Raw genomic sequence first — 16,614 nt, forward strand, 5'->3', positions numbered from 1 at the left:
TTTATTGTAGCTGTTTCATTTTGATATTACTACTGTAGGATTAAACTCTTGTTATTTACTCGATTACAATGAACAAAATGCTCTGTCTGAGATTCTTCTTTTGAGGTTGAATTAACGCTGATAAGAAGACAGATGGTGGGGACTTCAAAGGACAAAAAAAGACAAGTAGCTGGACGGATGGTCTGGACTTCAAAGGACAAGCGGAGACAGAGGTCTGGATGATGTGATTCCAGGATCGAGAGTGTGAAGTCGGAAGAAAATACCCCTCCTGACAGTCATGGACCGGTCCGCATCTCATTGTCAATCAGCGAATGAATATTCATTTTTGTATTACTATAACTGGGCAAACGCGGGTTCGGGCGGTGTCGTTCTCATCATCCGCTGGGGACAGCGACACTCAGCGGGCTTATTCTTTGGGAGGGAAACCCGGAGCTCTGTATGGATCAATTTGTCAGGAATAAATCATCTGTGGATTAACTCGCTCAACCCTGGTCTGTCTCCTCCGATGCTGAACACGCTTTTTTCATTTTCCTCAGCCCGGCCGCCTAAGAAAAAAAATACAATTCCAAAAACGTGCACGCAGCGTTATCGAGATACCTGTAAATCTCGCGGGACTGCTTAGTGTTTACATATGGAGTTGAGACAGTACGAGGTAGCCCAGTCATTAAGTGACATTAACGACGAGTGTCTGTACGAAACGAACGCAGTCCACGCGAGACTCCCAAGCATCTGGATAACTGCGCATTTTCGTTTTCTGAATATTTTTTTCCGCCAGAGGCCAGGCTCAGGGAAAGAAAAATAATTTGAAAAACCAATGTGCACAGTTATCGCGATACTTGGAATCTCGCGAGAGACCCATTCACATCTGCTATATGTTAGTTTGCCTATATGTTAATAACTGACCGGATTTAGCTTTGTCCATGCATACAAACTGGTGCAGTTTAAATAAATCCAAGCTGGTTACGTTGTGAACCCACAGACTGCCGGTTGAATTAATAACTAAAATACTGAGCATCTACGGCGTAGAACTGTTAAAAATAAATTTGTATTCCCCGAGCCTGGCCTCTGGCGGGGAAAAAATCAATTTGAACAACGAATGTGCTATTTATCGAGACACTTGGAAGTATCACGTGAATTGCGTTCGTACCGAAAATTCAGGACTACAGGAAACTTGTACTCGCCGTTATGTGACTTAATGACGGGGCTATCTCGTACTGTTTGGACATCATATGTAAATACTAAAAATTGCTTGTGCTGAATAGAAGCAAGTCTATACGCGGGCTCGGGTCAGCCCGTTTCGAATTTGGGGAGCGTAGTCCCGCGAGATTTACAAGTATCTCGATAAAGCTGCTTGCCCGTTCTTTAAATTATTATTTTTTTATCCTAGGTCTGAGAATAAAACAAAACAAAGAATTAATTAATTTTCTAAAATGAAGAGGAGAAAAATAATTTGAAAAACGAAGGTAAAAATATTTTAAGAAACAACCCGAGAAAAAAAAAGCGGAAAAAGAGGGAGCAAAAACATAATTCAAAAAACAGTCCCCGAAAATTAATTAATTAGAAAAAAGAGGTTTCAAAAAATATTATTTAAAAAAAATCAATTAATTTGGAAAATGGCAAGGACTTTTTTTTAAAGGTGAATGCAATAAGCTACTACCTTACGTATCTTCTGTATTATACAGAAAGGAGAATCGAAGAAATACCTGGTCAATATGGTGGCTATGAGGTAACACACTTACAAGCATTTTTGTCTATGTTACAGACACTCCAAGATGGCAGCGCTGTTTCAATGTGTTCGCAAGTACAACGCGGGTATCGTTTTTCTCGTTCAGTTTGCTGTTGAATGAAAAAAATCTGTATAAAAAATGACAACTTACTCTGTAAATAATCACTAACATGACTCACACCTGTTGGGAGTGACACAGTCTCCCTGAATTGAATTCGTTTTCCGTACTGCTTATCCTCACAAGGGACTGCATTTCGCTACTGCTTATTCTCACAAGTGCGCAGTGTTTTTTCTTTTAATTGTAATTTTGTTTTCAGGTTTTCCAGCTCCGGCCCTGTCATGTCTTTGGTCCTCTCAGCGGTTCGCGTCCAAAAAGGCTGGTAGTAGCAGCAAGAATCACGGAGGAAAGAGCCCTGGAAAGCGTTACGGTCACAAGAAGCAAAATGGTACAAACATATTTCGAAATGATATTCTCAATATAACCTTCCACCGCATATTTTACACTCTTTTGCCTCAACCTGGAGGAAGTTGCAATGCCATCGCTCCTATTGGCGTTTGTTCCTTTTCGACCTTGTACCCACAACGCCGTGTACTCGTTTTCTGTTCTGGAGGGTTTTTGGAAGCAAGACAAACACATACTGAGACTCGGGTTTGGTTTTCACAACTGCGTGGCCTTATTGTAAAATAGTGACAACCTCTGATATCTGACTTCGTTTTTATTTTTTCACAAGGCAAAAGTGGGCGTCAAACTGAACATTAGTGGGTACGTTTCAGTTTAAAGGGAACTTCTGTACGTACCTCGATATACGATTGTAATCAGTTCCAAGAATGATATCGTATGTCGAGCTTTTCGGAAGTTGAGCGAACGTTTCCCATGGAAAATTACTGAAAACAAATTAATTCATTCCAACCCTCTGGAAAAAAACACCATAAGCAGGATATTGGATTGGAAAACATGTTTCATTTCTTCTAATTCACCATATGTTGACAAAGTAATACATACGTGGTTTAATAGTAATAAAATGTGTTTAATAGAGGTATTTCGCAGAGGGTAGAGATACAAGGAGGGGGCTGAGGTGTTCGGGGGGACTTTATCCACGACACTTGGAAACGAACATTCAAATTTAAATTAACTTGGATAAATATATACAAACACTCAACGTTTAATGTAACTTCACACAAAACTGAATTCTAAATTTGTTTGAATCTTTTTTACTTTAGTTCGATGGGGTTAACCCCACCTGGACGTTTTGCCGGAGTCTTCAAAATGACCGCATCAAGAGTTGTTTGTATTTTCCTCCCTTCACAATATTTCGATAATGACGCACACAAATGTCATCACATTTCGCGTAATCCAAGCTTTAGAATTAGCGCTTCTCATAACTTGGAGTTTTTCTTACCTGATAATTTGTCTCTTGAAAGCATGCAGGTTCTCCGCATTGTATACCAGTAGCGGCTTAATTTAACAGTCACCGCTGGCATTAGCACACAAAGCTAGAGTTCAGCGGTCCTTCATAGGTTTATGCCCCTGTAATGCCTTTCCTCTGCCACAATGAATGTCCGCCGGGGCATCTTTTTCTCAAAAAAGACCAGTTTCGTCGTAGTTGAACACTTAATGGGGGATGTAACTTTCCTGGGTCATAATCGAGGCAAATGTCTTGATAAATTCCACCGAGGCTTTCGAATTAGAACTTGTCGCTTCCCTGTGTCTGATTACCGAGTATATTCCAGATCTTTTAAAAAAAAAAAAATTGAACCAGCCATGACTCACGTTAAATTAGGGTTCTGAAGGTGTTGAAGGCTCTCTTTTCGTTGTTATCAAATCCATGTAAATTTGTGTTCAAATCCATGTAAATTCTGCTGGCTTTTTCACATATGGTTGACTCGGTCACGCTATCTCCTACTAACAGTTTTTCTTTTATCCACAATAAAAGAAGGCTATCCATCTCATCGTGAATGTCACTGCGCCGGTGGGAAATTATAGTTAGTCTTTTGGAAGGCCTCTTCTTAATTGCTCTTCTAAATTGCTCTTCTTAATTAATTAATCTTAAACTGCTTAAGGATGGTGGATATGGTTGATGGATTCCTCTCGTAGCAATCTCGTTAACACGTACCCCACTCATATTTTTCAATTATCTTGCGCTTCCTGTCGATTGTCAACGGTCACCTTTTCTTTGCATAACTCTGCCGATCCATAGTCGTTTACTTTGCATGTAAATGTAGGCCAACGTGGGGAAAAAAATACGGCTGGGAAATGCAAAGTCTGCCTAGTGCCTGTAGATGTATTTTATACATGAAAGCGATGCAAAAAAGACAGTGCCATGGCCACCTGGCTTGGTCTCATCTCAAAATTTTGATCGTATCTCGGGCAAAATATTCAATCGGAATTTTCGTCGTACCACGAGCATGAGCTTGATGCGCTTAAGAAAGTGGTTAGCGTTGCACGGGAATACAACTTGAATGGTTCCACCGTCAGTACCATTTATAAACAGACAGATTGAGCAGCAGGACCCAAATATTGAACGTTGCACAAAGGTTGGAAATCAATTAAATGATGCCATACAGTGCTACCGCATTTATGATGAAAAAAAGAAAACTGCAATCGTCATTAGATAGCTTATTTTGGCCAGTTTCCCGTAAATCTCTCTCTCCATCTCTAATGTATACAGTACTATATGTATTCTCTCTATTTTATTAAATGTTTTTTTCAGTACAAACCAATGCTGGTTACTTATACAAGCCTTAAACATACAGGTGCACTTATATAAACCTTCAATATACTTTTATAGGCCTCAAACATAATATAATACAAAATATAGCATTGAATCAACTTCAATTTGAACAATTTCAACTTTTGAACACTTTCAACTTGCGAAAATGCAACGCTTCGCTCAGTGTTCACAGAGACATTACAAAGAGGTATATTTGCGACCACAGATATTACACGAGGAGTTGCGGGGGAGAGAGCCAGTGCCCCTGATACTCTTATGAGCACCCAACGAAAATTGTAGTATACTATACTGCTCGTATTAGCGATCGCTCCGGCATTCGCGCTAAGTGACGGTAAAAAAACACTGAAAAAAATGCAGCGCTCCGCCCTGTGCTTGTAGATATTGGTTATACACAGAAGAGATGCGGCAAAAAAGACAGTGCCCTACAATGATAAACAGCCTCTCATGTCTTGGCCACCTGGCTTTCCCGCAGCTCAAACATTTTCTCGTATCTAGAGATAATTATTGGCTCGAAAATGTACTCGTATCTCGAGCTGCTCGTATTTTGAGGTGCTCCTATGTAGAGGTACCACTGTACGTAGGACAAAGGAGCACCTGTGTGAATACATACAAGACTTAAATGATAATACAGTGGTGCCTCGACATACGAGCAATTTGAGATGAGTAAAATTTTCGCACAAATTTATCTTGAGATGCGAGATACATTTTGATATACGAGCATAAGTGGGCGCGAGAGGATGCTATGTCCCTACGAGCACTGCAGCGTTGCATTATTGCAGTGTTTTTTCCCCCCCGTCGCCAATACACGAGGAGTAATACTTCCCGGGCAGGTTGGCAAGTGGCCATGTGTCTTGTTGTGAGGACATTTGTGCGCATCATTTTCAGAATATTTTGAAGGGAATACAAAAGCAAACAACCCTTGATAGGTTGCATCTGAAAGTCAGGCAGTAGGCGGGGAAAATAGAGCCCACCTAGGAGACGAAAGGTATCAAATTTCAAACAATTAGTATTAATTTGTTTTTAGTTCATTTCTATGGGAAATATTTGTTTGAGGTATGAGTAAATTGACCTACGAGCTCAGTCCCGGAACAAATTAAGATTGTATCTCGATGTACCACTGTACATACAAAATACATCATCAGTTAGAGTAGAATCAAAACGGCAGTAAACCGGCAAGATTTTGAGTACATAACACTAAAAAAAAAATCACTTTCCAAATATCGTATTTAATCGTGTTTTACCCCTGAATTCGGCAATTTATTTGCCTTTAAAAGACGGGGAAATAATCAGACAGGTCAGTTGTTGTTATCTTCAAGCCAACTTTTACTGAAAATCTAATCATTTCACACAAAAACATTATATACAATAACACCCATATATATACATATAAATATATTTACAACCCATTATAACCCAAAACAATGTACTTGTTGCATAAACGGTCATAACTTATGACTATTGTAACTTGTTACCTTTTGTTTTGCAACTTAGCAAAGTCCTCAGCTAGTTAGCAGGGCAAACAAAGGAATCTCAATAGCATAGCTTAGCTCCATTTGCTACTACCGTCATACACGCATACACATCACAATGCTAACGCTAATGGCGGCCGACTGTACGTTGCTAATGCTATTACATGTACCTTACTCGAGGCTCGTGAAATCTCAATTGCATAGCTTCCTTTGCTACGGCCGTCATATATTGCACACTCATGCTAACGCTATAATGGCGGCCGAAGGTAGCTTGCTAAAGGCTATTAATGTCCTCCACACGAGACTCGCACATTCACGCCAACACATAAAAAAGTAAACAAACCTTACTAAACATTATGTTCTTTCTCACATGCTAACTATTGTCTCTTGCAAACCCTACACTCAATCAGTCTCTACAACAAAACAACATACCTTTAAAACACGGGGAATGATCAGACAGGTCAGTTGTTGCTATCTTCAAGCCAACTTTTACTGAAATACCTGAAGATTTCCCAGCGTTTCAGCTACATGAGCCCAGATATAAAAAATTGAATACCGATCCATACCCTTGTAAGTGTGTTCGATTATTGAGGCATCAATAATCGAAGAATGATAAACACCCAATCCCAAAACTATTTTTACATCACACATGTACTCATTTATAACTTAACTCACTTTACCCTGTCACAATCGCATATAAGCCACCCCCTCGTCAAATTTTTAGTGTTCAACCACCCTACCATGCGTGTCTTTGAAATGTGGAAGGATATTGGAGAAAAAGCCCACACAAGCATGGGGAGAACATGCAAACTTCATGCAGGAGGACCTACCTTAGATTAAACCTAGGACCCTAAAACTGAGGCCTACGCACTAACCAGTCAGCTGACTTGCCGCCATATTTGTCACTGTTTCGTGCATATGAAGTCAAAATGGGAATTTTTGAAGTGTGTTATCTATGTATTTTATTGCAGTTGGCTTTAAGAGTGATGTCTTTTTAAAATGTATATTTTTTTACTTCAAATTCGAGCTGGGTGATATGACAAATATTGTTATCACGATAAAATGAATATCAGTCTATTGATAATTATGGGAAATATTTTTTTCAAATTTGAAAAAACAAACTTCTGTGTATATGTAAGTAAATCACTTTACTCATTCAAATAATACAGTAACTATGTTACCTTACTTCATAAGAAACGAGCAGGGATCCCGGCTTCCCTCCCACTTCTGCTTGCAAAGGATTTTCCTTTGATGTTGAAAAGCTTCCTACTGGTGCCCTTTATTGATGACAAGCAGGGCTTTGCCGGTCCCACCTGCTTGTTTGGAACCAAAAGACAATTGTTGTGCTATTAAAAAAAAATACCTTTTGAAAGATGGGTGTTTAACAAATAGAAGATTGGGTTTACACACTTAGGTAAGGTGAGCAAATTCAGTCACTCGTCTATAAATATCCGACAGCCATTTCTGGCCACCATAAAAAAATTTCAACTCTACGTTGCACAGTTTGGACAAATGTTGCGAAATAATATTAACACACACTCACACACATACATCACATTTTATAAGGATTATAGATTAATTTATTATTGGTATTAATACCTGTTTTGTTCAATAGCTCCCAAGCCATTTGACAGGTTGACTCAAATTTTTCAGAAAAGATAGGTAATTACCTCCAGTTTAAAAAACATTCAAGTTTGGTTCTTTTATGACTTTATTATGGGTGAACAGAAAAAAGTGATCAAATCTGCTGGGTTGAAAATATACATACAGCAGCAATAATATTTGGTAACATGTCCCTTGAACATTTTCACTTTAGTTGGGCGCTTTTGCTAGCCGTCCACAAGCTTCTGGCAAGCTTCTGGTTGAATCTTTGACCACTCCTCTTGACGGAATTGGTGCAGTTAAATTTGATGGCTTTCTGACATTCTCTTCAGCATTGTCCACAAGTTCTCAATGGAGTTTAAGTCAGGACTTTGGGAAGGCCATTTAAAACTATTCTAGCTTGATTTAGCGATTCCATTGTGTGGGATCTAATCCATATACATTCAATAACTTCGGATCAGAGGAAGCACACCGAGTCAGCCGTGATGAGATTTACCAGACTTCAGCTGAAGGAGGGAGCCAGAGTAGCCAGCGCTCGTATATGTCTATCCTCCAGCCTGACCAGTTCGAATCCCTGGCAACCCCCAACAGATGAGCTAGTTTTATTGACAAAGATCATGTGACATAGATACAAACTTTAGGTGGGAAAATGGACAAAGAAATGGACGTGTCATGGTAGATGACACGACCCTAACTACTAGGTTCATGAAGGAAATTTCCACGAGGCCATGCAAAATTCTATTCTAAAGACTATACTAAATAAACCAATTGATCAATAAAAAGCATAAGAATACATTCCATACTCCCCATTTCCCCCCTTTAGTAACTTCGAAAGAATTGTCATTAAACCCATCAATTTATATCCCTCCTACCCAGGTTCTAGAATATAAATCTCATCAGCAGTTACTTATCATGGGGCATGGAAAACAATAAAGTCACTTGTCAATGCCGAGACTTAAAACTCAAGGTAATTTTAGGGTTATTCGGAAATTCCTCTGCGTCCCTCTTTATGAACGAACACAATTTTTAAGTCAAGACGAGTACAATTACCCGGAGGACTCGACATACCGATATTCGTCAGACTTCGAAAGAGTGCGAGAATCTCCATTATGATTTGCCATGCGGTGATACTGTATGTCACTGTAAGCTACCAGCGTGTGCTGGATAGTATTTCGAATCATAACTTTCATAGAAGGGATTACACACCAAAAAAATACAGAATAGTACCGTAATCGCATGTAAAGGGGTTGCTAATTTTTAACAGAATTGAGAACCAAGACCCGGATGTTAACCACGACCCAGATGTTAACCACGACCCGGATGTTAACCACGACCAAAGTGATGCACCTACGGCTGAGTGATCCTGGGGCATGTTGCTGGCTAAGGCAGTTCATTCCAGCTATCGCACGAGTAATGTTACCTTCGTCGCCGGGTTTCATCTGGGATGAAAGTACAACAGTGTTCTCCGACTATGGCCCACACACCATCCTTGGCTGTTATCAAATCCAAGACCATCCGGGCTTGCAGCTCCATTTCTCTAAGGGCTTTTAATTCATCTGCTATGACCTGTAGGGCCTTGAAAGTTTGGTTAATGTACAGTTCCATGCGATAATTCAATGTCTCTACTCGGAGCATAAGTTTACCCACTCCAAGCTGAGGAAGCAGTGACGGTATGATTTTTTTTGGAGGGGGGTGGACCACAACTTATGGTCATCAGGAACATCACTGCCCCAAATTGAGTCATGTGGTTTGAATTGCACTGTTATTGATCTCTCATCTCTGACATTTACTCCCCTTAAAAAGAATGCATCTTGGTCCACCTGCACCATTGCACACAGACCTGTCCATGCTGTGGGCAAACTCAAAAACACTGTATGGCCACATATCCAATACCCATCATCTTGAGGATCAGTGCCCATTACATCAGGGAGAGAGTAATAGTGCCTGCATGTGGCACCCGGGGGCGCTCCTGTGGCATTGAATTGGTCTTTGTTAGTGGTGTTTTGTGTGCGCTCACTACCTGACTACAGTACTTCATGGGGACTTCTCCCAACGGATCATGTGGGTATGGGATCTCGTTCAACGAAGCTAGATCTTTCCAATCGTAGTCTAGGAGCCTTATAAAATTTCTACCCGCCAAATGTGGTACCTTCACATTAATTTGGGGAATTGTAGCTTTAATTGTAGCTTCTAGGTAGCATGATTTCACGATGTCAGCATACCATGGAGGTGTGTTGGTGTCATAGTCGTAGGGATCAATTGGCTTAGGATACACTGGTGGGGTACCTGTGGAAATAGGTATACGACTACACACAACAACTCTCATTCACGCCAGTAAGTTTCTTCTGAAACGCCATGAAATTATACCACGTATTTTCTTTTTGTAGTTCTTTGGATTGCTCTTTTCGTACCACTTCGCTGTTTTTTGTGACAGCAGCATAGGACAAATCGATTTCGAACTCGGGTCTCTGTGGGCGGGGCATCCAGCCACGCCCAGGTTGCCGCTGATAGTATAGTCACTGTGATGAGGGTGGCGGCAGCTTTCATTTTGGCTTGTGTGGGAATGGAAAGTCTACAAAATGTCAAAGTTAAGTGAAGAGTGCTCATGGCAGGTGAGTAGACATCAGGTGAGTTTTTAACAGACGAAAGTTTTGGAACCGCCCGTCTTCCAGTCTACTCAGAGTCCCCTATGTCTCAAACAACCTTGAACTGGGAATGGTGAATCCATGTAGACCTCTCAGCAATCTTTACTGCTGTGGGGGTGGTTAGTTGAACCATGAATGTACCTTCCCGACGTGCAGAAGACCAGGACTTACATTTTATGACTCGGAGCAGGATCTGGTCACCAGACTTCACCACCTCCTGGTGGTGCCCATTGTGGTGGGTAGAGGTGAGGTCCTTGGAACGCCACCAGAGTAGGGTAGAGTTGTCTTTCTTCCCTTCTTTCTCTTTGTGCTCTTGTTTGCATCTGTGGGTAGACTATCAGACCCAAGTGATTCAGATTCATACCCACAGTGGCATTTAAGTGCTCGGGTTCCTCTCTTCTGGCTCCATCTTGGGGTAGTCTAACTTGTTAGACGCTTTGTTCAGCTAGTGCTCCTTTATTTTGGTGTGAAAGGAGCAGTAAGATCAATGGACGATCCCCCTCTCTTTGTTTGCCCCGGGTGTGCTTGGCCTGTCGGGTGAGGGGTGTCTGCATCTGTGAATAGGGGCTGGCCGTAAAGTGGGCTTCTTGCCATTGTCTCTTCACTGGGCCTAACAATCACGGTGGCCATAGTGTTTCATTGTTGTGCCCTTTGTATTTTCTTCTTAGCCTTTTGTTCTTCTGTTTTAGTAGCTTGTTCTATCCAAACTTAAATATCTTCTAGCTGTTAACATATTTTTTTCTTGCTTTTTTCCTTTGTTTACAGCCTTTTATTTTTACTTCTAAACTCATTTGAATAGCTTGCAAAGGTTCTAATAACAATTTCCCCCACCATCCATATTCATTGTTCTTTTTGGTCCATTCTCCTATATGAGTGCAATGATCAGGAATATGTCTCAGCATGAATTTCACATCGGTAGGATATTTTTTTGCTATTCCCCGACCCCGTTTTGGATGCTTTTTGCCTCTTGTTCCGTTGTTTGAACGTTTTTCAAACAATGGTCGTATGCTACGCTATTAATATATTTACGGGAGATTCTCTAGAGACGTCCCATCTAATTTATTATCTCTTTAATACTTATCTTTATTATCCTATTCATCCGTCTACATCGTCTTTTTAACCGTTATTCTTATATTTTGCGAGGCATGAGCGCGTCACGGCGTATTTCTGGTTTCTTCATATAAAGATGACTTTTTATTGAGCGCTCTTTTACTCATCGGGTGCAGTATTTTCCGAAGGTTTACTTTTATTTTTAACAATTTCCAAAAATCCTTTAAGAGGGATTCTTTCACTCCCTAGCCAAGCCACATCACCAGCTCGTCTTACGAAGGTAGTGTACGTACACCACATATCTTGTGTATTGTCTTTATTTTTGGACATACATACTCCCCGACGATATGCAAATATTTCCTGTTTACGGAACGTTTTTCTTTGACTTTTTCACGATTGGAAAAACTAGATTTTCACCAGCCTTGTTCTACATTAATTTTAAACAGACCCTTACCGTCTCCTGTGCCTGATCTTCTTTGGTTTATTTCCTGTGAAGTGCTCCTCGATTTTCCTTGTATATGCCATATAAAAATGTCCAGGAAGGCTGATAGGTCTGAAAATACAACTTCAGGAGCAGGTTAAAAAGAGTGAGATCAATTTAAATAGGAAATAGGTTTATTACCGGACTGCAGGATGGTTGGAGAATGCTCCGACAGCTGTGAACCTCTCACAGCCTGTCTTCCTCGCAATTCTCTCTGAATGGAAACTATTTCAGTCTTTATATAGGAACCTAGGGTAATGTTTCTAAGACAGTGATGTAGGACAGAGTTTATGTGAACAAAACTTTGGGCTAATATGGTTAGACATTAGCAGGTTTAAGTTGTTTGCAAACACGATATTTTTATAGCTCACACAAACTGCCGCAGCCTATCTTATATTGCGCGGCCCGGACAAACAGTTCCAAAGCAAGTTGGCCACATTCCTTAATACAAGGAAACAATTGCAAGGACAGCTAGTTAGCTATCTTACAATCCTTGGTGCGAACAAAGGCATCTTCCGAAAATCTTAAAAATCTTGCCCCGGGAAATAACCATTCTCTTCAAATATGTTATGAAACTACTCCCCTACGTACCATGCCGCTTCCTGTTATATTCAGGGCTGTTTCACGGGCCAGACCTCGATCAAGGCGGAGCACCCAAGCCGCTAGATCGCTGGTCAAATTTTTGTCCTCCCTCTGCAGTAATTTCTTCGGCGTGTTGTTCTTATGCTGTAAAATTATTTTTCTTAGGCGCTGAGCGAAGAGGTGGAGCCCTGACTTCTGCATTTTTCATCTCCAGTCTTTTGGTTGGGTTTTCAGCGTGAACTTTGGCATTTTTATTAACTTTTTTTAAACTTAATATATAATCCACAATGTACTGAAGCCCTACTCTCCGGTGATCTACCAGTGAAGTCTTGGAGATGGACTGGTCGATTGCGATCAATGTAATGAGCGCCCCTGGTCTAAATGATAACTAGAGCGCCTAAACTCTGAGTTTTCACAGAAGCCAGTGAAGCCATTTTCTTATTGGCTGCAATTACCTCCCCTCCAATTTAAAAAAAATACTGTACTAAATAATGTAAATAAAGTACTGGATTATAAACAACAGAAACTGCTTGTGCAATAGAGCCCCCATATTTTTAAGTAAATTGAGCCTATTATCCTAAAAATAGCTTACTCATAGCTAAATTATCAATAGCATTTGATTCGTCAACAGGCCATTTTATTCGTGATTGTTAAAAAGCCAAGTTTAAGGTCCGCTATTGTTTTCTTTATAAATTTTTCATATAATGTTATCTCTCCTTAATAGGAAATCCTGTCAATGCTGGCAACATCCTGGCAACACAGCGGCTGCTGAGGTATCACCCAGGCGCGAATGTAAGTGAACTTCCCCGAATTTTTCTCTTTAGCTTTCTAACTTCCTAACTTAGTGCCTATTGTGAACGCTTAAAAGTGACCAAACAGATCCAACTACAGTGTTCCCTCGCTACTTCGTGGTTCCGCCACCGCGGACTCAGAGCTTCGCAGATTTTTTTTAGGGAAAAAAAAATATATATATAAATATTACATTGAGACAACATATTTTAGTTTTTTTTATAACATGAATTTCACTCTCTTTTTCTCTTTTTTTATTTTTTCTCCAACGTAGTGTCCCAAGTCTGTCACACACTTTTCCCATTTGCACAAGCTCCTTAGGCAGTACATCACAGCACTTTTGACTTGGTCACTTTCTAACTTAGTGCCTATTGTGAACGCTTTAAAGTGACCAAACAGATCGAACTACAGTGTTCCCTCGCTACTTCGTGGTTCCGCCACCGCGGACTCGGAGCTTTGCAGATTTTTTTGGAAAAAAAAATATGAATATTACATTGAGACAACATATTGTACAGTTTTTTTGTTATAACATGAATATCACTCTCTTTACCCGTATTCTATATGGTGTACTGTATACAGGGGGGTAGAAGAAATAAAATAAATTAAATTCTAATTAAGCATTTTTGAAAGTGAATCCCTACTTCGCAGAAATTCACTTATCGCGGGTGGTTCCGTTCCCCATTAACCGCGATAACCGAGGGAACACTGTATAAGGATGATGAGGGAGCCGTTACCAACCTGTGTCCAGCATTTGGGCTGGTGTGTGAGACCGAGTGTTGTTCAGATGACTCCTCACTAATGAATCCTTGTTGAGGGAATAAGGAAGTTTATGCACAGTTGGAAAAATGTGTGTCAATGCGAGATTATGTTGAAGTAGAGCTGGGCGATAAAACAATAATTATCGTGGAATTATTTTTGTCAACAATAATAAAAAATATATATTTTAAATTGCTATTGACCAACTGACCACCACAAAGAACAGGGGCGCTATTGTGACATGGATGTTAGTTCCAGACAACACTAAAGAGAAGAAGAGGATGATGACTAAAAAGGGTTTAGGCATTGTTAGCAATAAAGGCTAACACGGAGCATGAACGCCGAAAAGAAGATGAAGAATGAAAAATGAGCAAGTAGATGCAGGACAACACCAAGCCGATCCACTAAAAGATCAAAGATTTGTCCCTGGCGTATTCTTTCTTTATTTTTTTTTAAATGCCTCGTGTACACATGTGCACAGATCATCCTTATTGAAAATGTCATTAACCCACTGACCTCATTTGAAGACAGCCTTTAATATTTTTTTAACTTGATAAAAGGTATTTCCCCATTCAATGTAAATGTTCCACAAACATTGCAAAAATCTATAACTTGGTAACTTGAGTTACATTCATCCGTTTTTATTTTTTGTTGTTTTAAATGGCCATATGTGAGGTAAATTTACACCTTTTTTGTGAGGCTGAAATGTCTGCTGGCCAATGGTGATGACGTCTTCAGTTGATTACTTTATTTATTTCATATTGCACAGGAACTTTTGGTTTGAATGGAAAGATGCGCGTCAAAATTTCTGCAGGTTTAATCTTTACTTTTCATAGTGTACAAAGGGAGTTGTCTTATACAAAATACAATAATAATTTTTAAAGTCATCATATTTTACTTATCTTTTCTTATAAAGTAAGGTAAGAGTTTCTTTCATAATTGAATAACATACCTGTCAACTAACACATTTTCCCCATATTTTTATATAATTTTTGATCATTTCAAATTGTGTATGCCGTCTTAAAACTTTTTTTAAAACTTGCTCTGGCTCTCTCTCCCGCTCTCCTCGAGCTCTCTCGCTCTCCTTTTGCGTTCTCGCTCACTATCTCTATCTATCAACCACACTGAGACTAGTGATTCCATAGTTTTTGGAGTAGATAAGTAAGATAGATGTTTGACTATATTGTCATTTTATGTTATTCTGTTTTGAAGGTTGGAATGGGAACCAATAGGACAGTTTATGCTCTTGAAGATGGTTACATCAAGTTCACCAAGGAGGTATATACCCCTCCCCCTCGCAGTCTGGAGGCTATTCAGATCATCACCAAGCTTGCCAAAGGATCTATACTTTACAAAACCTTCATCAACATTATTCCAATTAAACAAGAGCCCACTTTCAAATTAGTTAACATGGTCTCTAAACCTCATATGGATTTACTTGGTGTGTGTGAATGAAAAATAATGCCTTTTGTTTAGAATGTTTCAATACTGCATATTTACTGTACTTAAAAAAAATTTACTGTTAGTAATGAGATACTTAATATTTTGATGTCTTCTGTCAACCAGATTATTTTTGAATCCAATTCTCAAAGCCGCAATATTTCCTTAATCATCTACGAGGTGCCTCCACCATAACTCTATACATTTTGATGAAACAATTCTTTGTTTTAGTTATCTTATTGGCAATTCATTTTGGAACGTTGTGATGAATTAAATTGTTTGTAGAATATTCTCCATAAATGTAAGCCTGTTGATAGAAGTTGAACACAGTAAGCATTGTATTGGAATTAGGTGAATCGATGCAGGGGGAACCTAAGCAGGGAAAACACACCATGGAAACACTGTATACATTGACAAGGATACCACCTGAAATCTGTTTCTGGACTAAACAGCTAAGTGATGGCGCCAGAGATAGGTCATAAATGGATTCTACATATTTATTTGATTTTTGTACCACACCAATGGGTCATTTGAGATGCCACATCTTTGTAGTATATGCATCCCAGACTGGCCAGGGTAAGGGAATATCAGACTTGATTGCGTATCTTGTGTATTTTCAATATCACTCAAACCTAATATAACTCAGAAAAAAATGCAACGTGTGTATGTGTTGTTTTTTATTTCATGGTCAAAAAACTGCATGGACTGGAGTAGAAAGGATTCTACCATTAATACTTACTTAATACAATAATAGTTTGACATACGAGTGACCCAACATACGAGCAGTTTGAGATACGAGTAAAATTACAAGAAAATATTTGACGAGCACTGGGCAAAGCGTTGAATTTTTTCCGTGTTTTTTCTTTTTGCGTTAGTTAATGCAGAATTAAGGTAAAAACAATGGTGTGGGGTTAGACATACCAACTGGCAAGTGTTTGCTAAGACAGTGGAATGTAGGAAAGGCTAACTAGCTGGCCTTGCAATTGTTTGTTCGCACCACAAATTGTAAGATAGCTAACTAGCTGGCCTAGCAATTGTTTGTTCGCCTGACGAAATGTAACATAGGCTGGCTAACAGGGTTTCCAATTGTTTCCTTGTATTGTGGAGTGTGGCCAAGTCGCTTTGGAACCGTTTGTTCGAATCGCACAATATAAGATAGGCTGCAGCAGTTTGCGTAAGGTATAAAAATATCGTGTTTGCAAACAACTTAAACCTGCTAATGTCTAACCATATTAGCCCAAAGTTTTGTTTAGATAAACTCTGTCCTAAATCACTGTCTTAGAAATGTTACGCTGAGTTCCTATATAAAGACTGAAATAGTGTTCTTTCAGAGAGAATTGCG

The 16,614-nt window shown here is 39.6% G+C and overlaps 1 protein-coding gene across 2 annotated transcripts; it reads left to right on the plus strand.

Annotated features, from left to right (window-relative positions):
* Positions 1–382: 382 nt before the first annotated feature.
* Positions 383–15,930, plus strand: LOC144211727 (large ribosomal subunit protein bL27m-like). 2 transcript variants are annotated; one of them, XM_077739158.1, is made up of 5 exons: positions 383–491; positions 1,763–1,812; positions 2,044–2,172; positions 13,012–13,079; positions 15,045–15,930. In XM_077739158.1, the coding sequence occupies exons 2-5, from the start codon at positions 1,773–1,775 to the stop codon at positions 15,285–15,287; spliced, it is 480 nt and encodes a 159-aa protein (XP_077595284.1). In that variant the 5' UTR covers positions 383–491; positions 1,763–1,772; the 3' UTR covers positions 15,288–15,930. The 2 variants fall into 2 exon arrangements, with proteins under 2 accessions (XP_077595284.1, XP_077595283.1); XM_077739157.1 differs by lacking the exon at positions 383–491 and having other exon boundaries at positions 1,683–1,812.
* Positions 15,931–16,614: the final 684 nt, after the last annotated feature.

This window comes from Stigmatopora nigra, chromosome 18, assembly GCF_051989575.1.
Source record: "Stigmatopora nigra isolate UIUO_SnigA chromosome 18, RoL_Snig_1.1, whole genome shotgun sequence".
In the NCBI taxonomy this organism is placed as follows: domain Eukaryota; kingdom Metazoa; phylum Chordata; class Actinopteri; order Syngnathiformes; family Syngnathidae; genus Stigmatopora; species Stigmatopora nigra.

Bases quoted from the DNA above. Each gene is read 5' to 3' on its own strand.
- LOC144211727 (XM_077739158.1), top strand. From the start codon at position 1,773: ATGGCAGCGCTGTTTCAATGTGTTCGCAAGTACAACGCGG. The intron at 1,813-2,043 runs GTATCGTTTTTC...TTTTGTTTTCAG, and splicing joins TGTTCGCAAGTACAACGCGG to GTTTTCCAGCTCCGGCCCTG. The intron at 13,080-15,044 runs GTAAGTGAACTT...TCTGTTTTGAAG, and splicing joins GGTATCACCCAGGCGCGAAT to GTTGGAATGGGAACCAATAG.